This window comes from Motacilla alba, chromosome 13 (genome assembly GCF_015832195.1).
Source record: "Motacilla alba alba isolate MOTALB_02 chromosome 13, Motacilla_alba_V1.0_pri, whole genome shotgun sequence".
NCBI classification, from domain to species: domain Eukaryota; kingdom Metazoa; phylum Chordata; class Aves; order Passeriformes; family Motacillidae; genus Motacilla; species Motacilla alba.
Genome location: NC_052028.1, coordinates 16,286,232 through 16,307,199, shown reverse-complemented (window position 1 = coordinate 16,307,199; position 20,968 = coordinate 16,286,232). Strand labels below are relative to the sequence as shown.

At 54.0% G+C, this 20,968-nt stretch overlaps 2 protein-coding genes across 7 annotated transcripts in view; one reads left to right on the top strand and one right to left on the bottom strand.

Annotated features, from left to right (window-relative positions):
* The window catches only part of SH3PXD2B (SH3 and PX domains 2B), a 63,935-nt gene extending 59,050 nt beyond the window's left edge, over nucleotides 1–4,885 (top strand). For 4 of the 6 annotated variants that reach the window (XM_038150181.1, XM_038150177.1, XM_038150179.1 and 1 more), the window contains one exon: nucleotides 424–4,884. In XM_038150181.1, the coding sequence (XP_038006109.1) occupies nucleotides 424–1,908 (1,485 nt within the window). In that variant the 3' untranslated portion in view covers nucleotides 1,909–4,884. Of the gene's footprint in view, nucleotides 1–423 lie in introns of all 6 variants that reach the window. The other 2 variants (XM_038150180.1, XM_038150176.1) reach the window with 1 other exon arrangement.
* Nucleotides 4,886–5,966: 1,081 nt separating this feature from the next.
* NEURL1B (neuralized E3 ubiquitin protein ligase 1B) overlaps nucleotides 5,967–20,968 on the bottom strand; it is a 35,065-nt gene continuing 20,063 nt past the window's right edge. Inside the window, exons 2-5 of the mRNA XM_038150306.1 lie at nucleotides 15,231–15,791; nucleotides 11,794–12,501; nucleotides 10,313–10,438; nucleotides 5,967–9,556 (exon numbers count right to left, since the gene is read on the bottom strand). Of these exons, the coding sequence (XP_038006234.1) occupies nucleotides 9,312–9,556; nucleotides 10,313–10,438; nucleotides 11,794–12,501; nucleotides 15,231–15,791 (1,640 nt within the window). The 3' untranslated portion in view covers nucleotides 5,967–9,311. The remainder of the gene's footprint in view (nucleotides 9,557–10,312; nucleotides 10,439–11,793; nucleotides 12,502–15,230; nucleotides 15,792–20,968) is intronic.

Below are 20,968 nucleotides of genomic sequence, written 5' to 3'. Positions count from 1 at the left end.
GCTTTCTCCGTGTGCGGATGTGATTTACGCCTCTCTAAGAGGATTTTTCCTTCAGGGCTGCCCCACTCAGCCCCTGCCAGGCCCCAGCCCCGCTCCTGGAGCTGCAGGCAGGCTGGGCAGTGTGGGATCCACACGGGATCGCTGCTGCTGCTGCTGCTGCTTCACTGCTCCAACAGTGCCACGCTGTGGCCACCGCCAGCTCCCGGCACCCCGCTCCGGGAGGGACACAGACAGCTCAGCAGCTCTTCCTCAGCCCTCTTCCTTCCCTGGCAGCCAGGACCAGTTGTCCCTCCCCTAGGATGCCACTGCTGGGATTCCATGGCTTTTGGCTGGAGCAGCACAAGGCCATGTGTCACCCTGCCATCATTTCCGAGACCCCCTGAGTGCAGAGCGGCTGTCTGAGGTCTCCTTTCCCCCTGGCAGGTTATTGAGAAGAACCTGAGCGGCTGGTGGTACATCCAGATCGAGGAGAAGGAGGGCTGGGCCCCTGCCACCTTCATTGATAAGTACAAGAAAACCAGCAACGCCTCCAGGCCCAATTTCCTGGCTCCCCTTCCCAACGAGATGGCGCAGCTGCGGCTCGGTGACGCCGATGGCAGTGCCAGCGAGGAGGTGACGGGGCCCTGCCGACCCCTGCCAGAGGCTCCTCCCAACGGCATGGACTGCACTGGGAGGTGGGGCAAGGACTGGAAGGGGAAGGAGGCTCCTGACAGCGGGGACCTGTCCTTCGCGGGGGGCTACGAGGAGATCTCGGACCGTGACACGGAGGAGAAGCCCAGCATCCCACCCAGGAAGGAGTCCATCATTAAATCAGAAGGAGAGTTACTGGAGAGGCAAAGGCCTCCACCCAAGCCCCCAGGCATGATTTTGCCCATGATCCCACCCAAGCAGTCGGCAGCCCCGAAGGACAGCAGGAAGCCAGAGGTCAAAGCGGAGAAGGGCAAACTCTTCCAGCTGAAAAATGAAATGGGGCTGGAATGTGGACACAAGGTGTCGGCCAAGGAGGTGAAGAAGCCAAACCTCCGGCCCATTGTCAAGCCAACCAAGCCAAAAGCTGAGCCTGTGGAGGACAAACCTGAGCCCATCGCCCAGAACCTGTTCTTGAAGTCAAGACCTCAGATCAGGCCAAAACCCGCCGCGTCCCCCCGGACTGAGCCACCCCCCGCCGATGACAAACTGGACATTTGCAGCCTGCGGAGCAAGCTGAGACCTGCCAAGTGCCCCGAGAAGCCCTCGGAGCAGGACCCCGCTGCTGGGGAAAGCTCCTTCAGCAATGCCCCGCTCTCCTCGGAGCCTTGCGGGAGGTTTCCAGAGCGGCCGGGCACGGAGAGCAAAGCCCTGCCCAAGCTGGACATTGCCCCCAAAGAGGCACTGCCCAAACCTCCCCTGGGTCCAGCAAGCCCCCCCTGTGCCAGGGACGCCCCTCCTCAGCGCCCTGTGGTGCCCCCTCGCAGGCCACCCCCTCCCAAGAAGATGGGGGCTCCCGCCTCGGTCCCCGCCGAGCCCAGGGCCCCGGCACGGGAAGCTCCCGAGGTCAGGCCCTCGGCAGTGCCAGGGAGGCCCATGCTGGTCCCTCCCAAAGCCAAGCCCTTCCTCTCTGCCTGCATGCAGGACGAAGCCAAAGCCAGGAGCGGCATAAGCCCAAAGGTCATCTCCAAGCCCGTGGAGAGAGGGGAGGCCAAGGAGAGGCCCTCAGGCCCCGGCTCCGGGCCGGACATCTCCAGGGAAGCTCTCTACGTGGCTGTGGCGGATTTTGAAGGTGACGAGGAGACCAACAGCTTCAGAGAAGGGACTTTGTTTGAAGTTCGTGAGAAGAACAGCAGTGGCTGGTGGTTCTGCAGGGTCCTGGCTGGGGGGCCGTGCTGGGAGGGCTGGATCCCTTCCAATTACCTGAGGAAGAAGCCGTAGCTGCTCCATGGCTGGAGGCTCCCTGGTCTCTCACCTGAATATTTAATGAGCAGATTAATTTATAGTTTTCTGTAAGGCTGGCTTTAAAAGAAAAGATAATAATTTGAGATCCCATGCCTCCCAGCTGGAGCCCCTTGGCAGCAGCTGGAGGAAGCAGCTCGGCCTCCCCTCCTCACCCCTGTGCCCCCTGTACCCACCCTCCTCCTCACATTCCCCAAAGGACTTGGCTCCCGTGGTTCTCTGTGCTGGGGAGATGGACTTTGAGTGACATTGTGCCACCTCTGTGGTGAACTGGAGAGAAATCCAGCAGCAGCCAGGTGGAATGGTACCGATGGAGGAAATCACAGAAGGATTTGCCTTTCCCTGAAGCTCAGGGTCACGGCCAAGAGTTGCAGGTCACATTGCTTAGTCCAGGGGTGTAGCAGAGCCACGAGGAATGTGGCAAAAAGGAGGAAATGACTGCTGTGAACAGGTTCCTGCAGCTCTGTCTCTGGTTAAGGGCTGTGCCATGCTCCCCCTGCACGGGGATCATCCCTTGGTCCTCCCCTGCTCTACGATGACAAGTGTTAACTTCAACATCCTCCTGGCGGAAAAAAAATAGGGAAAAATACACCCTCATTTACCAGGTCCTGCTGTGCTGGTCCAGAACAGCTCTCAGGCTTCTCCCCTGCAGTACTGCAACCAAACATCAGAGGGGTTTTGCTTCCGGAGCTGAAGAATTCTATGCAAGGCACAGAGGACCAGAACGACCCCCAAAACCCTGGAAAAGGGATGCTTTGCTCTCCTCCCCACACAGACTGCCCTACCTGTTGGACTAGGAGGGGACCACCCCTTCCCAGGACCCACTGAGCTCCCCAGGCTGGCGGGCAGCAGCCGGAGCTGGGTCCTTCCCTCGGTGCTGATATTAATTATCAAGTGCAATCCAGAATGTGGGAGCTCAGCTCCCCATCACCCCCAGTTCTGAGGTGTGTCTGGTGCTCAGGGGCTGCCTGCCTCGTTTGTCACCCCTCCTGCCTGTCCTCCAGGTTCTTGCATTTCACCCTGTGGGCCAGGTCGGCTTGGAGGGGCTTCTGGGCGAGCAGAGCCTGGGCTTTTTCCATGCTGACATTCCTGCCTTGCCCTCAGTGCTGCTTATCCCAGCAGGAGGATGAGCTGCTGTTCCTCAGTGCTGCTTTCTTCCTTTCTGTCCTTGGCTATTTGCAGCTTCAGGGCCACATTTCTCTCCAGAAGAGCTTTACACCCGGATGTCTGTGGGTTTCACAGAGTCACAGAATTGTTGGGGCTGGAAGGAACCTCTGGAGATCATCCAGTCCAGCATCCCTGCCAAGGCAGGGTCAGGTTTGGTGTTGACCAAGCCCTGTTGCCCTCTCTGGTCTAATTGCAAGTGTGAGCAATGCAGCCACATTGTTTTGCTGCTGACAATAATGACAGTTTTCCCTCTAATTTGAGGCTGGCTGAATTGAAGGAGCTTTCTCCACTCCCCCAGATGCTCACTTCCTTCTCTGTCCGTATTTTCCACCCTGGGAATGTGAAGATCCCTCTGTCTGCGTACAGAAGAAAGCAGTGGTCCCAGGATCATTCTGGGAGGGCAATGGGGCAGTTTGATCTGATAGAGAACCATCCTCATATCCAGAAGCCCCAAAATTCTTTTTTAGCCATGGGAATTTGGTGTGTAGCTGATTCCTCTCCCTCCCACCCGCGGTTTTCTCGGGTGGCACTTCAGCCCCTGATGGGGCTGACTCACCTGAGCTGGCAAAAAGCGCCGCATTTGCAAGCCAGTGCAACAACAGAGCTCCTTGCTGGCACATCGGGAGGTGTTGATGTGCTCCCGGGAGAGCTGCGGGGTGGGCTGGGACAGCGCTGCCATCGCTCTGCCTGGCTCCACTCAATGCCTTCTGCTTTGGAAAGGAGTGGGGACAGGACGAGTTAAAGCAGAGCTGCTCCACAGCCAAATCCAGCTCCCACAGTACCTGGGAAGGGCTGGACCTGTATCCCTGCTCTTGACACAGGGTGGAATGGCTGTGTGTCCTTTTCCCAGGCACCGTGTCCTTGCTCTGCCTTTGCTGAATGGCCTTTTCATCTCAGCTCTGTCTCAGAGACCTCTGTGCCCTGGCTCTCCTCAGAGAGGGCTGTGCTATCTGTGTGGTCTCGCCTCTGAAGGAGGGCTGTTCCCTCTCCCCTCCCAGCCTGAGCCTCGGAACCGGTCGTGCTCCATTTTCCTGACACAAGTACTGTATTGACTCGCTGAGCGCGGGGCAGCATCGCTCCCTTCTTCCCAAAGAGCTTCCAAGAGGGAGTGCCCTGCTGGGATCCCCCTCAGGAGGTGCCCGCACCTGCAGCCTTACCCCTTTTCCACTCTCCTGTCTGCCAGGGGGCCGAGGGCTGCCCAAGCTCCTGTGGGGAAGATGCCAGGAGCCCCTGGGCTGGCGGGGCTTTGTCCCCCCTCTGATTTGTGCCCCTGGTCCTGCAGCCACCTGTGCCCCAAGCCAGGCTGCCTCTCCTCCCTGTACCTCCCTGCCTACCTCGTGAGGAGGAGGAGGGTGGCCAAAAGCACCCCAAACTCGGGGGCAGCCCCCCACCAGGCCCAGCCCAGCCTCCCAGGCAGCCCTGAGACCAGGGGCTGTGCCAAGGGGGGCACTGCCGTGGCTTTTGGCCCAGGAGTGGGATTTGGGGACAGGCCAGGCTGGGCACATCTTGGGTGGGCATCAGCCCCGCAGTGCCCAGCTCGTGGCAGGCTCCCAAAGCCCGTTTGTGTCCGTGTGTCTCTATATTATGTAATGTGTATAAATCTCCATTACTGTGGGTGGGTGGGGGGCAGCAGAAGGTAGATGTAGCTGTGTCCATGCCCTGTCTATACCTTCACCTTTAAGGGATGGATTTTTTTTTATTTGCTGGGTTTGGGGTTGTTTTGTTTTGTTTTTTCTTTTGTTTTCTTTTTTTTTTTTTTTTTTTTTTTTTTTTTAAGAAATAAACTGCTTGACTGGTTTCAAGCACCCTGGTGAACCTGTGTGTCTGGCTGGTGCAATTCTGGGGTGCTGCTCTTGTGTCCAGGGCTGGTTTGGGGTCTGTCTGCCCATCCATCCTGGCAGCTGTGGCAGGGAGGCTCATGGGGACCCTGACAGCTCCTTGGTGCCCAGACTTCACATCCCATTTACACCCCACGAAATGGGGCAGCAGAGTGTGGAAGTTTTTACTGTGGGCTCAAAGCAGCAGAGTTCAGTGAAGTGCAGAGAGAGAAGGAGGCATTGCCAGTGCTGGGGGGGCTTGGGGGGTTCTGGGTGGCCAGGGATCAATTCTGGGGGTAAACTGAGGCAGCAGAGTGTCTAAAAAGGCATTTTGGCACAAATTGTCAGCTCCTTCAGCACCCAGAGTCAGCGAGAGGTTTGTGTGAACCCTCAGTTCTGGCAGGGCAGAGTTGTGAATTAATTTTTCCACTCAACATGAAGAGAAAAAGAAAAGGGGAAAGGAAACAGGAAAAGGAAAGAGGAAAAGGGAAAGAGAAAAGGGGAAAGGAAACAGGAAAAGGAAAAGGCAAGAGGAAAAGGAAACAGGAAAAGGAAAGAAGGGAAGGGGGAATGGAAAGGGAAGAGGAAAAGGAAAAGGGGAAGGAAACAGGAAATGGAAAAGGAAAAAGGAGAAAAGGAAAAGGAAAAAATAAAAATGAAAATTAAAATTAAAATCAGCCTTCCTGCTGTGTCTGCATCACCCCTGGCTGCCACAGCCCCAGCAGGGCACAGGAAGGGGCCAGGCTGGAGACTGGATAAGAAATTTGGGGCTCTTTGTGAGGGCCACCAAACCCTTGCACCTCTGTAGCCCTGAAACCTTTGTCCCCCAAATTCTGAGGATTTGCAGGGTTAAATGAGCCAGCAAAGCCTCCCAGCCCATGGAGGGAGCGAGCAGTGACTCCCAGGAGCAAAGCAAAGCTCAGGAAAGGTTTGTAAAGTGTCTTTTTTTTATTATTTTGGAAGCCTCTGCCCCTCTGGATCAGTCTTTCCTCACTTTACAAATCAAGGCTTTCTCACCCCCCCAGCTCAGACTCTTTGAAGCACTCCAGAGCACTCTGTACAAGCCAAAGGTTTATTTGTTTCATAAACAAGTCAAAATTATATTCATGGAAAACAGGGAAATGGACAAAAGGAAAACACACAGCACTGACCACTATAGAGCACTGACATGTAGAGGTGCAGCTCCCTCCCTCGTGCGATGCCCTCCCTCCCCAGGCCCCCCAAAATTTTGCTTGAAAAGCCTAATACAGAGGTCCAAAATCTGATTCAGCTTCAACAAGATAATACAGGTCACAGTATTGAATCATAAAGGTAACGACAAGAGAGGAACTGCCTCCGAAAGGGGGAGAGGTAAAAGAGTTCCCCCATCTCTTTCCTTTCTTCCTTTTTTCCTTAAATTTTCAAACAAAGGCTAAGGAGGAGAGGAGGGGAAAATCCATGGAAATAAACACTTTTTCACTCCTACATATATATATATATATATCAGGATTATATATATATATATCAGGATTCTCAGTGAACACAAAATTCTATAAAACTACCATTGATCTGTGTTGGTTTTCTCCCCCCATCTTTTTTTTTTTTTTTCTTTTTAAAAGTTGCTTTAAAAAGGATAAAAAGTGCACAGACACCCTTATAAGGCACAAACAGATCTTCTGTACAAATCATATATCATTGGACTGTTTAAAAAAAATAGCAATACGAATACTAACAATGAAATCTGTAAGAGGCTACCTTTTCCTGGAAATCTTTTTTTTTTCTTTTTTTTTCTTTTTTTTTTTTTTTTTTTTTTTTGAGGCCTATTTTGGAAAATTCCTGCTGCTCTTGGATAGGCAGGGCCACAGGTCCCCTGCTCTCCCATCCCACTTGGTTCCTTGCTGGCCTCACTGGGTGCTGCCCCTTCTTGCAAACTGGTTTTGGCTGCTACAGCAAAAATTCAGCCTCTGCAAAGTGTCCTGAACAGCTCCTGGGGTGGATTCGGTGTTTCTCCTTGCTGGCTTAAAAATACAAAACAGAGCTACACCAAAATAAAACCCCTCCCAGGCTGCACCCACCCTGCTGATGGAGGCCCTGAGGTGGCACCGAGCACAGGGGCTCTGCCCCGCTGTGAGCAGTGACCCAAGGGCACCCCTGGAGCTGGGACAGCACCCCTGGCACGGCCCAGACCTGATCCAGGCTGGGCATTCCCACAGCTTTCCTTGAATTCCTGCCCAGGGAAAGGCTTCTCATGGCTGGCAGTGCCCAGGCAGGCGCTGACACACCGTGGTGCTGTGCCCACTGCCCACAGCTGGCCCTGGATCTGCCAGCGTGGGGCTGGGACACGCCTGGCAGTGCAAAGCCTGTGGTCCCTGGGGTGGAGGGGTCCAGAAAAGCTCCAGCTGCAGGGAACGTGCCCTGGCTCCTCCTCGGGGAAAGGTGGGGGTGAAAGGTGCAGTGGCTCTGCTGAGGGTGGTGGCACAGCCAGTGGCACCAGAAAGGTCTCCAAAAAGGGCTCTGCAAAGCTGTTGGGCCCTCGTGCAGGGCCATGGCTGAGAGGTCACAGCAGCCTCTCCTTGAGACACTCAATAAAAATGTTCATCAGCTCTCCAAGTTAAAAACAAAAGGTGCCCTGCAAGCAGGAGGAAGATGAGCTGCTCCCTGGGTGTGCCCTCCCCGATGGCAGCGTGGCACACGGCTGGCACAGGGCTGGCACGGGCCAGTAGCCAAACCCAGCTCTGCTGGCACAGCCAAGCCCCCACCTGGGCAGCAGCACCACGCACCCACAGCCTTGGAGGAGAGAGGGAATAGCCTGACATCCCTCTGGCTCCCTCTGTGCCCAGGAGCTCTAAAATGTACAGGAGCTATGATTCCATTTTTCCCTTTTTCCAGACTAAAATGGGGTAATTGCACCTTTCTGAAAAGCTGCTCTTATGCACTTGGTAGCACACGGTCACTGAGCTGCAGGGACACAGCTCCTCTCATCCTCCCATTTCCCTTTTTTTTCCCTTTATGAGCCTGGAGCAGCTGGAAACTGGCCAGGCTGGGGCTGAAGGACAGGATAGAGGCTGTGCAATGGGCAAAGGACGGAGACTGGAGCAGCAGGGAGGAGGATGCTGAGCTCCTCACACCAGCCCTGTACTGAACAATCAGGTGCTGCCTGCAGCTGACATTGCACCCAAAACCCATTTACCTTCTAATTCCCACCATCTAATTCAGCCTCAGAGCCTTTTTCTTTCCTCCTCAGTAAAGCCAAGTGAGAGAGTCCCTGTTTTTCTCAACAAGGTCTCAGGTGCAGTTGAGACCCAGCGTGCAGGCAGCGGGGAGCCGTGCTGGGAAATCTGCAAAGGCTGGAGAAAGAACAGGTAAAATCGGCACGTACAGTCCCCAGAAATAAAGGTGAGCCTGATGGGACTGGGTCAGAAATTAATTTCTCACCAAAGCCTCCAAAAAATCCCCGTGGTGAGGCGGGAGGAAGGCTGAGCCCTGCCATGGCACCGGCTGCAGGGGAAGGTCTGGCACAGGTGACAGTCGGGACAGGTGACACAGCAGCTGTGCCACCTGCCAGGAGGGCAAAGCGAAGTGCAGGGGTGTGTGCCTGCAGGTGACAAAGCCCACCACTGCAGTGTCCCAGGGCAGGATTGCAGTGTGCCCATCCACACACCCCTGGCACCCACGGGCTGCAGTTTATGGCTTCGGAAGGCAGCGGGGCAGCGCCCGAGCTGCCCCTCACAGCTCCCTGCAGCTCCATCACTGCAGGGGCTCTGCGTGGGCTCATGCCCCTCACTGCTACCCCAGGGCAGCTCCCTGGCTCTCAGCCTCCATGGCCACAAGTCCCTGTTCTGCCACAGAAAGAAAAATCTGCATGAGCTAAGCCCAGAGCATGTCCCCGTGAGCCTGTTCATGAGGACGGAACCCCAATAAGTGACAACCTGGCTGCGCCACTATTTGGCCTGAGCTGGTTCTCCTTTTTCAGATCACTTCTGTCCACTTTGAACCCTCCTGCTGGGCCTCGTCCCACTTTTGCTCCACCACAGCACAAGCCCCCGGCAGCAGCGCAGAGCTGTCGGGTTTTAGGGTCGGGAAGCCCAGCGTGGCACTGCCCAAGGGGCACCCTCCCCATCCTGACCCGCAGCACGGCGAGCCTCCCCCGCCGCAGGAGGAGGGAAAAAAAGAGCCTTTGCAGGGGAAATTTCTCATTTGCAGCTGGCTCAGGTCCCGGTGAGGCTGGCACCGCAGCCCAGCCTGCGGGCCCCACACGACCCTCAGCTTTGCTCCCTGAATTGTGCCCTAGCAGTCAAAAAAGGAAACACAGATAACGAGCCACTGGATAACGACTGACCAGCACGATAACCCATAAGCAGGGACGGAAAGGCGTGGGTTGCTAGCGGCGTTCCCCCTTCCTGCAGCCCCCGGCGGGCGCTACGGGCGGTAGATTTTAATCACATCTTTGATGACCCGTCGGCAAATGGGGCAGCAGGCGTTGAGCTGCTTCTTCAGCTTAAGACCACAGGTGTTGCAGAGGCACATGTGTCCGCAGGTGTAGATCACCGTGTCCACCTCGCTGTCAAAGCACACGGTGCACTCCCCGTTCTTGCTGCCCGATGGCTCCGGAGGGGAGAAGACAGGAGAGATGGGGGGGCTCAAAGGGGAGCTGGGGGCAGTCACTGCAAAAGAAAAGAGGGGAATGAAGGGTCTGGTCAGCCGGGATGGGGTAAAGCTGGCACTGTGTGACGCACTTAAGGCAGGTTTTTAGGCTGTCCTTAGTTGTTGCCTGGTTCTTCAGCCAAATGGATTCCAGGGTATTCCCACCTGCAGCAGTCACAGCTCTGGGCAGAGCCTGTTATCCCTTTCCTACACACAGGGCAGGTGCCACATCCACACATTTTCTGAGCACTTGTAGGGATGGTGATTCCACCACTTCCCTGGGCTGCTTGTTCCATACCTGACCACCCTTTCCATAAAGAGATTATTCCTTTTATTTAAATTAAACCACTCCTGGTGCAACTAGATGCTGTTTCCTGCCATCATGTCCCTGTTCCCTGGGAGCAGAGCCTGACCTCCCGGCTGTCCCCGCCTGTCAGGAGTTGTGCAGAGCCAGAAGGGCCCCCTGAGCCTACTTTTCTCCAGGCTGAGCCCCTTCCCCAGCTCCATTCCCTTTCCTAGACATGCTCCAGCCCCCCCATGTCTCATCTCGAGTGGCCCAGAACTGGACACAATTCGAGGCGCAGCCTCAGCAGTGTCCAACACAGGGGACAGTCCCTGCCCTGCTCCTGCTGGCCACTCTGGGGCTGATAAAACCAATGCACAGCCCTTCTCCAGGCCACGGAAACCTTTCCAGCACGGCGTTTTCTTCCCATTCCTTCTGCTGGCCTGGCAGGAGGAGTAACCCCTGCCCGGGGCTGAGGGCTGGCTGTCCTTACCCAGCGAGGACTCGGAGGCTGATGAGGACCGGTTGACGCTGAAGGCCATGTCCGAGTCGCTGTCGTACTGCGAGCCACCGGGGGATCCTGAGGGAGACACCGTCCCTGGGCTGGACTGCACCGTGCCTGGGAACACAGGAGAGAGCTGAGCCCACAGAGGGACACCCCGAGCCCGGCCAAACCCCCTCAGCCTGCTGAGCTGCTCCCACCCCACCTGCACAGCAACTTCAGCTGCTGAGTTAATGCTGCCCCTTGGTAACGACGCAGGGTGTCGCCCTGATTTTTTAAGATTTTCTAAGCCTTCTGATGTTTACATTCTTGTAACGAACTTTCTCACACGCTTTCTGTAAATAACTCATTGTTTTGCATTCTTTTATGTAGGAAGAGAAATTTGATGGACTCTTGGTCTGTCCAGTGTCATTGGAGAGGTGGCACTGTCACCCTCCAATCTACTGTCACTTTTGGAAAACTATAAATGTTGGAGTCAGAAAATAAACATTCCCCTTTTTTCTCCACCTTGAGAACAGCAGTGTGCATGCCGTTCATTTCGTGTCCTATAGTGACAACAGGGCAAGATTTTGGATGTGAGCCCAGGCTCTGGACCTCGTTATGCCTTTGTGTGATGCCTGTTCAGCTTCAGTGGAGCAAGCCCCAGGTTATGCAATATTTGCCTTTCCACTTCCCCACGGTCCCACTCTGCCCAGCAGCAGTGGGCTCCAGCTGTGGCTATCACACTGTAAGCTGGGAAAAGCCGTTGCTTTGGATGAAGAAAACCTGCTCTACAAAGTCATTAACATCTGCTTTTCTGGTGGAATCCTTAACAGGAGGAAAGGAGAATGGCTGGAACCGGTCACCAGCAACGGATCAGAAATGCCAGCTGATCCCCGAGCTGTGGCACTGCTTCAGGAGCAATTACTGCCCATGCTTAAACCAGAGCTGTGCCCATAAAAATCACCATTCTTACCAAGGCAGAAGTTTAATACCTGTGAGCTGGAACAGGGAGTTTATAAAGAATCCCTTCTAAAAACAAACCCACTGAAAAACGGCTGCCCCCCACAACCATCCCTGTTTATAAAGAATCCCTTCTAAAAACAAACCCACTGAAAAAAAATGCTGCCCCCCACAACCATCCCTGTTTATAAAGAATCCCTTCTAAAAACAAACCCACTGAAAAATGGCTGCCCCCCACAACCATCCCTGTTTATAAAGAATCCCTTCCAGAAACAAACCCACTGAAAAAGAAGCTGCCCCCCACAGCCATCCCTGCCTCCCTGCCTGCTGCTTGTTTTCTCTCTCATCCTTTCCTGGGGGAATCACAGAGGCTGCACACATCTCTGTGACAGGCACCATGCTCTGTCACTCTTATTTGCAAACACAAGGAGCTGCATCCTCACATCAGTGACCACTGTGAGTGCAAACCCAGAGCTCTGCTTCTGGCCCAGGAACCTTCTCCAGCCAGGTGCTCTGCTGGCTGCACTTACCCAGGATTTTGAGCTGGTTGATCACCCCGTGGATGGTAAAAAACACCCAGAGGGACTGGGAGGTGTCCACGCACATGAGCATCCCCCGGCTGGCCCCGTTGACCCCGTGGTGCACCTCTCCGTTGGGCAGGACCATGAAGCTGAGGATGTCGCCGCTGTTGAGCACGGGGAAGGCCCGGTAAACCACCCAGTACTCCTTACGGTCCAGGAGAAAGTCCGGATCCGCCGGGAGCTCGTTTGTCCGCAAAGTGCTCGGATCACAAGAGGTGATGCCGAACGAGAGGGCCCCGTAGTAGGGCAGCCCCAGGTGTCCTACTTCCACAAAGAGGCTCTCCCCGATGTGCAAAGGCCGGTCAGAAAACACCAAAGTCCTATTGCTCTCCTGCCAGTTGGTGCAGGCCACCATCCTGTCCTGGGAGAAGGTGATGTCGGGGCCGCGGGTGGGGTGGAAGCGCAGGTCGGTGTCCAGGAACGCCGGGACTCCCTGGGCGTGCTGCCGCCGGCTGGGGCAGCAGGGGATGATGTGGTTGTCGGTCCCAAGTCCCGGTACCCGGCTTAGGTTCAGGTTTGCAATTTTGGCCACCACTTGGTTGTTCTCGAGCTCGTTGTTGTTGAAGTTGGCCGAGTCGTGGTTGCTCTGGGGAAGGCAGGTGCTGAGCCGGGCGGTGCTGAGCCGGGCAGTGGTCATGGTCTCTGCAAACATGCTGTCTGTGAGAGAAACCCAGGAACAGAGGCTTTAGTCAAGAGAAAACTGCCTGCTTTTAAGCTTACAGTTGTTACTGCAACCTACAGACTCCGAAAGGAAAAATCAGCCACGGGTCAACCACTAATGAAGAGCTCCTGGTGCAGAGTCACGCGTAGAGCGGGCAGAGGGAGGCTGCATCTGGCACCAGCCAAGGAAAAACAAGTGTTCCAAAGTACCCGTGTGATCTGGGAGCTCCCTGCACTGGGAAATGGGGTAAACCAGTGTGGTCCCACAGCTTTCTGAGGAGAAGGGTCTGATAGCTCTGAGGTTACACTATTTAAAAAAACAAAGCCTCAATATTTTGTTGTCCCAAGGTCTTGTGCAAGACAAATCCACAAGTGAAGGGTGAAGGAACTCGAGGATGAATGGATATTCTTTCCACACTCCTTGTCATTGCCTTGCACCTGTGTCCAGGCACAGGTGTGTCCCAGAGAGGTCATTTCAAGCCTCATATCTCAGGGGTGTTCACAGCCCTGCAGAGGTTTTGAATGGAGAGCTTGTCACAAAAGCTACTTCCTGCAGGTGTTAGAAAGCTTTTACAGCAGAAGGTTGTTTTCCCTTTTCACAGCAAAGGGAAAGTCAGGATGTTGATCCTTAATTACTTTCCCAGGTTTCCACTTGAGCCATGCCAGGCTTGGGGGTGATGTAAAGGTGTGGGAAAGTTTGGGAGTGTTCTCCCTTCTACCTCCAGCCCTGCTGGGGCAGCCTGGACACTTCACTCTGAAAGGTCTAACACACTGAGCAAAGTCAGAGCGTGTGGAATTTAAGGGTCTGTGTGAGTGACTCCTGGTCTTCCCAGAGATGGAGAGGGGTGAAGCAGCATCAGCACCAACAGGAGCAGCCCAGCACCAGCAGGAGGAGGAGAGAACCCCCAGGCTTTTGGCAAATGAGGAGAAAAACCCAAATCCACCCAGCAGCTGCAAAGCAGAGCCTGCCTCACTCAGCAACCCAGGAAGGAGAGGCCACTGGGGTGGGCTGATGGCTGGAGCAGCTCCTTCTCAGCCAGCACAGCTTGTGTGGCAAGAAATGCTCCCACAGGGGAGTCAGACACATCCAAGCTTCATGATGGATGTCCCATCCCTGGAAGTGTCCAAGGCCAGGTTGGACAGGGCTTGGAACAGCCTGGGATAGTGGAAGGTGTCCCTGCCCATGGTAGGGGGCTGGAATGAGATGATCTCTAAGATCCCTTCCAGCCCAAACCATTCTGTGATTCGTGATGCTGAAAGACACATTTTATGCCTCAGAACTGTATTTCACAATTTTCTCAACTCACAACATTTTGGGAGGATGAGGCAGAGACAGCAGATCCTCGAGCAAGGAATTCGGGTCCCCTGGTGCCTCAGGAGGCCGAGCATGGCCCTGATTCCTGGGGCAGTGTGGAGGGTTTGGTATTTTAATTAAAAAACCTCCCAGCAGAGTACAGGTGCTCTCAGCCTGAGTCTTTCACTGGGAACTCTTGGACGCTGCAGGCAGGACTGGAGGTGGGGAGCAGAAAGAAGCTGCATTTTATTTTTCAAACTCCAATTTAATGAGGAGAAAGGAGAGCTCTGGTGAAGCAGCTGCCTTGGCCAATACAGCAAACACTCTCGCTCCTCTGTGACGAGCACCAGGGGCTGGAGCGTGTCACAACTGCAATTACAGGACAAGCTGCTGGTGAGGTTTAATTACACATTTGAGGCACAGCAGACAGGGAAAAGCGTTGTTTATGTGTGGCCTTCTCGCCTGTAAAATAATTGGCACTGTTCAGAAGGATGTGTGATGGAGCTGCCTGCCCTCTGGACTCACCATTCCACAGCTTATCCCTGGTGCCTGCTCCATGCCAGGCTGGCAGCACCATGCCCTGGGGCAGGTGCAGCTGGCTTGGGCTGTTAAAACTCCATCAGCTCCGAGGAGCCTCCGGGAAAGGGCAACTCTCTTGGATTTTTAAAGTGCTCCCTGTGGTGCAGCCCAGTTCAAACACTCCATCTAACGCTGAATTAATTAGAAATTTAAATGCTGTAAAAGCCACGAAAGGAAAATCATTCCATGGCCATCAGCAGAGCTTGTTAATGGGAACAGATTCGTTCCCTCTTGCAGCCTTTCCTTAAGGATGAGGCTGTAAACCAGAATCCACCCGATTCCAGGGGTCTGAGTGATGTCCCTGTGCCAGGGAAGGGTCACAATGCCAACACAGCCCCTCAAACTGCCAGCCTGGGTGGGACCACGGCCAAGAGCAGAGAGAGGGGCTGGGGGAGGGCTCCAGGAAACTCTTGGGCAATTACTGGTGGTTTTCCAATGGACTGGCAGTAACTGGGAAGTAACCAGTAACTGCTAACTGGGAAAGAACAGACAAAGCCACAACTTGTCCTTTTTGTCTCTGCAGTCCCTGGGACCTTGCTCCCATGTTTTTCCATGCCAAAGCAGCATATCCAGCTGAGGGAAAGCTGAGTGGAATTACAGGTAAAGATTTCCATTTATCCCTTCCCATAACGTGCAGCCTCAGGACTTTCCATCACTGCCACCTCTGGAATATATTGCTTTCTGCATCCCTACTGCCGGCAGAGGAAAAATGATTAATTGGCGGTACAAAACCAACAGCAAATTAATTTTCTTAAGTGTCCCACAGAAATGCTCACACAGACCATGCACCTTCCCTACAGCATCACAAAGGGCAAGCAGAAGAGCAGCCCACAGGCCACAAAGACACACTCACCTAGAATTTGCACTTCGTGGGTAATTCCATAGACGTCTATGAGCGCCCAAAGAGGCCCGGAAACTTTAATACCACAGTGAAACAAGATGGGCTCCTCATCGTTGATACTGTAGAAGACTCTGCCGTGCCGGTCCACCCAGAAGGCCAAGATATTGTCCCTGACGGCAAACCTCTCGGGCAGAGCCTTGGCCCAGTAGCCGGGGCGGGTGACGAGGTCGGGGCAGGCGTACTTTGGTATCTCCTCGGAGCTCATCTGCGACGGGTCGTGGATGGTGAAGCCGAAGCGCAGGGCCCCGCTCCAGCCGTGGTGCACGGCCACCAGCTTGAGGCGCACCTTCTCGTAGAGGTGGATGGGCCGGTTGGTGAAGGTGACGCCGTTGCAGAAGCTGTTCCTGCGCGTGGCCTTGCGCGAGTGCGCGTCCAGCCGCACGTTCTTGCCCTTGGCCTGCGAGTGGAAGCGCGGCGGCTCCGTGATGGCCAGCAGCGAGCGTCTCTCATGGCTGCTGTTGGGCAAGCTGTAGTAGGGCCGGCTGGACACCGAGCGCGTCTGGTGGCTCGTGTCTGCAAAAGGACAAAGCACATCTGTCAGCGGGGCTTGGCACCGCGGCTTGGCTCAGCTGGGTGTGATTTGCATCACTCTGCCAAGACCTGAAATAGCACAGAATCTCACAGAATCACAGAATTCACAAAATCACACAGAATCTCACAGAATCACAGAATCACAGAATCACACAGAATCTCACAGAATCACACAGAATCTCACAGAATCACAGAATCACAGAATCACACAGAATCTCACAGAATCACAGAATCACAGAATCACACAGAATCTCACAGAATCACAGAATTCACAGAATCTCACAGAATCACAGAGAATAGCACAGAATTAGAGAATTCACAGAATCTCACAGAATCTCATAGAATCACACAGAATCACAGAATTCACAGAATCTCACAGAATCACACAGAATCTCACAGAATCAGAGAATTCACAGAATCTCACAGAATCACACAATCACTGGGTTGGAAGACACCTTCAAGATCATCCAGTCCAACCCAGCCCCAACACCTCAACTGAACCCTGGCACCCAGTGCCACATCCAGGCTTTGTTAAACACACCCAGGGATGGTGACTCCACCACCTCCCTGGGCAGCCATTCCAGAACTTTATCTCCCTTTCTGTAAAAAACTTTTTCCTGCTCTCCAGCCTGTATTTCCCTTGGTGCAGCTCGAGGCTGTGTGCTCTGGTTGTGTCAGTGCTGCCTGGAGACAGAGCCCAGCCCCAGCTGAGCACAGGCACCTTTCAGGAGCTGTACAGAGTGATAAGGTCACCTCTGAGTCTCCTTTTCTCCAACCTAAACAATCCCAGCTCCTTCAGTCGTTCCTCATAGAGCTTGTGTTCCAAGCCCCTCAATATTTCACCTTAACACAGCATGCTTAGCCACAACCTGCTCTTTGCTGTCCCAGTTTGGCCCTCAGCTTTCTGCAAAAACGTGTCAAGCAAGGTTGGGCAGCTTCCCTGCAAAGCTGGAGAGGAAGGAACGTCCTTTGTTCCCATCAGATGCTTCCTATTGCCCTCAGAAAAGCTCAACATCTGCAGCTCCGAGTTTCCTCCTTGCAGCGCACGTGCTGTTAACTCACACGGTGGCCAGAGGCAGGAGCTCTGAGGATTGTGGCTGTTAAAAATCACAGATGCTCGAGGTGAGCATGGGTTTTAGGAGATTTTTGTGGGACATGCAGCCACCAGCTCCCTCCGTGCCCTGATTTTGTAATGATGACCAGGAACTTTTGACCAACACAAACAATCCAAGACATTCAGCAGCTGGAGCACATCTGCAACACCACACTGGTCCTCCTAAACCTTCAACCCAGCCCCTGGCTCGGATATCAGATGCAACTGGCACATTCAGGAACATTTCATCCTTGCCTTTACCCAGAACCTCCCATTTGAGCTCGAAGCACTTTATAAATGATGATTGTTTTCAGCTTCACAGCACCGCAGATGGCACAGAAATCCTGCCATCCTCATTTTACAGATGGGAGAAGGAGAATTGATGGGTGAGATCTTGCAGCATTTAAAGTCAATAGCAATTCTGAGACTGACTTCAAGAAAAGCAGATTAGGGACCTAAAGTGAGCTTCACGCAGGCATGAAGCAGAAATGAAAAAAAGCTCAACTTTGAATCTTAAACCTTAGCTAGAAGCTCCCTGAGGTGGAGATGATGTCTTTTGCATATCCCTGAGCACATGGGGACTTGCTCCAGGTCCTGGGCTCCCACCACCACCACCACGGTGTTCCAGGGAATTCACTCTCCCCATTCCCCACCCACTCCACCTCTCCTCCTGTCTCTGCACCTGGCTTTGTAGATGTTTAAAGCAAAAATGGAACACATCCTGAATGCCCAAAGCCATCCTGTTTAATATAAAACCCCAGCACATGCTCACAATTATTCTGAACACTTTTGCCATGCTTGAAGCTTTAGCAGCCACCTGCCAGGCCCTTCCTTCAAGCTGCTTCCTCCCCGTGTGTAAGCCCAGGCTTTGCTTCGTGACAAGGGAAGGATTTTTCTGTCATTTCTCTCTGCTGGAAAAAACCCACCAGAAGATCCTGGGAGCTCAGCTGGGCGAGCTGGCAGGAGGGCTGCAGTGGTGGCAGCTTTTTTTTTGGAAGCAAAACCAGAGCAGACAGGGCAGCAAGAGGCTGGGACCTGCACTAAGGCACTGAGCAAAGAGAAAAGAGGCTGCAGCAAGATCTGAGCACAGGATTAGCCCTTCAAATCAGGCATCTGGAACAGGAGTCAAAGGCCTATGAGGGCAAAAAGCTCCTGTTTGCAGCAAGATATAAATAACAATCAAAAGGTGTTTTGTCTCTTGGTTTGTCCTGCACATGACAGTCGCTGTGCAATGGTTAATCCTGTCAAACACCAGTGGAAATTAATACATCAGTGCTCTCAGCCAGTGAGGGGAGGGTGGCAGTTCCATGCTAGGGCTGTGGGAAAGAGCCCTGGAGCAGATGGGGAAGGGAAAATCCTCCCCAGGCGCTCAGTCCCCCTGCCCAGCACAGCACCTCTGCTCCCAGCAGCGCCGCAAGCCAGGCCCCAGCACAGCAGGGTTCCCCAGGAAGGGGCATTTCTTTGTGTATTTCCAGGAGAAATCTCAATCCTTGCCTGCTGAAGAGCTAGAATGCAGAAATGGCTGCTCCCAGCACAGCCCACCCGTGCTCATGTGGGTGCTGCTCCGTGTGTGCCTGTCAGCACTCCTGACAAACGGAGCTGCTGCCAAGGGAGCGGGGTCTGGGGGTTCCAGGCAGGGACCCAGCCAGCACAGGGCAAGGTGAAGCCTCTCCTGGCCTTGCCTCCCCACACAGCACCCCTTTTCCATGTGCATTCACACAGCCTGTTCGCCCTTCAGGTGGGACCTGGGTCCAGCAGAGCTGGGATGGATCCCAAGGGGCTCCTGAGGGACTCAGTGCCACCTCACACCCTGCCTGGCTGGGCAACAGCCTCCCCAGGCAGAGAAACCCTCCTTTTATGACCCACTGAGCTGCTTTTGTTTGTAAAATGGTTAAAAACAACCCCCCTGTCGTTGCAAGGGCCATGGCCTCGATGCCCCACATTGGCCAGGAGGAGGAAGGAGGGCAGACAGATTTTGTTCTCCTCTCTGCTATCCCCAAAATGCCCTTTCCCAATCCCAGTACAGCACCAGCCTTCCTCCACAGCCCCCTGATGGAGGAAAGACCCTCCAGGGATGTGATGCCCCTGGCGCTGCTCCCAGGCAGGTTCTCCTGCCCCTCTCAGAAGGCACAGAGGACCAAGGTGGCAGTGCCAGTGCCACCAGCCCGAGTGACAGGACAGCGAGGACATGGCACCCACTTCAAACACAGCTTTGGGTCCACCCTGCCAGAGGGACACTTGGGGTCGGGGTCTGGCCCTTTTTGTTTTGTTTTGGTTTGTTTTTTAAAAACAGGAAAGCATATTGTGGCCGAACAATAGGAAACGCTGGGACGGAAATGAACGGATAATTTATTTATAACACTGCTCCCCCCTTCACATGGACACCTGCCTGGGGAATAAAGCCTGCCACAACCCGAGGCAGGGAGGCAGAGTTTTCCCACTGGAACACGCCTGGGGCTGAGCTGGGGCATGTGCTATACTCGTTAGATGCTGACGGGGACTCCGAGCTCAACAGGATGTTTGTGCCTTTCAATCGTGCCTTTGAATTGCCCTAATTTGCAGCTCGGCTTCCACAGTTTGGCTCGTGTTTATTCCCTCTGCTATTGCTCCAGAGCCTCTCCTCTCCCGGCTGTGCATTCCCACCCAAAAGTGGGATGACGACAGCCAAGCTCGTGGCACAAGTGCCACCCTACCCAGGGTGCCTGACAGGCAGTGAAGAGCTACGCCAACTCCTTTTATTTTTTTTTTTCCAGCTGTGAGATTCCTACAACTCTTGGGAGCAAGTAATTTCTTCTCTTTCTGCCTCACTTCCCTATCTAAAAGAGAGTAACACCACTCCTCCACCTCATGGGCAGCTAAAAGGATGGAAAAATGTAAGGTTTTCAAACACTTCAACCCCTGAGCCCTGCGAGCCCGGCTGCATCACCACAGGGGACACAAAGCCACTGAGGGATGCCTTGAGCTTCCATCCCTCTTTTTATTCCAGTTTTCCATTCTTCATCCCCCCCTCTCACCAGTTTCAAGCATGACACTCACAGCACATCCCTCAAATGCACCAGCAAATATAAAAGGCAGGAAAATGGAAGGAAAAGCTGAAGGGAAGGGTGAGGAATGGTCTGAGGCTCCTCACTGAAGCCTGAAGGATAAATCCTTTTGGCAAGGCAGCATTTCCATCCATATCCTTGTGGTGTCAGATGACACTGAAGCAGATTTGGGTTCTGGGGGCCGTGCTCTCATCTGAAGCTTCACCTGCTTTCCAAAAGGCCAGCACACTCATTCCGGAGGTTATGCTGACCTTTGGAGAGGTATTTTAACAGACATGCACTTTGCATTTCAAAAAGGTACAGCAGGCAGACCCTGGACAAATTCCACATATTTATCATGGTTCCAGTTCTAAAAATAAACATTTCTTTTCACCCATTTGTTTGCAGTGGCACTGTAATCCCACTGACAGCAGCAGACGAAATTCAGCTCCAGAGCCCTGTCTGAGGCTGCTGCTCTCCCTGGGGCGTGGGATGGAGGAGGATGCTCAGCTGGGGAGTGACCTCGAGCCAGATCCATCCTGTCTTCACTTACCCTGACAAGCCAGGCAGGATTAATGCCCCTAAAATGGGGCAGAAGGGAATAATGTTGAAGGAGAGCAGAGGTACGATGAGAGCAGCCTGACAGGAGGAGGAGGAGGAGGAGGAGAGCGCTGCGTCCTCATGCGTCACCGGTAAATCCATGGTCTGCAGCAGAGACATTCCCTGGCTCCCACAGCCTGTTCCTGAGGGCCTTTCCCAAGTAAATCCATGACAAAAGACCCACAGGACCCCGAGGAGCAGTTTGGTGCCAAACAGGGCTGTGCAGTGGACACAGAGAGGGAAAATTACTGGGACCATCCACAGCTGGCATGACACGGCTCATGCTGCGGGAGCACGGTCTGCCCTTGGTCAGAGAAAGGCTGAAAGGTTCAGAGAAAGGCTGAAGGGTTCAGAGAAAGACTCAAAGGGTCAGAGGAGAGGCTGAAAACCTCCCGAGAGGCAGCAGCATGCAGCCTGAAATCCATCTCTGGAGCCTCGTGCCC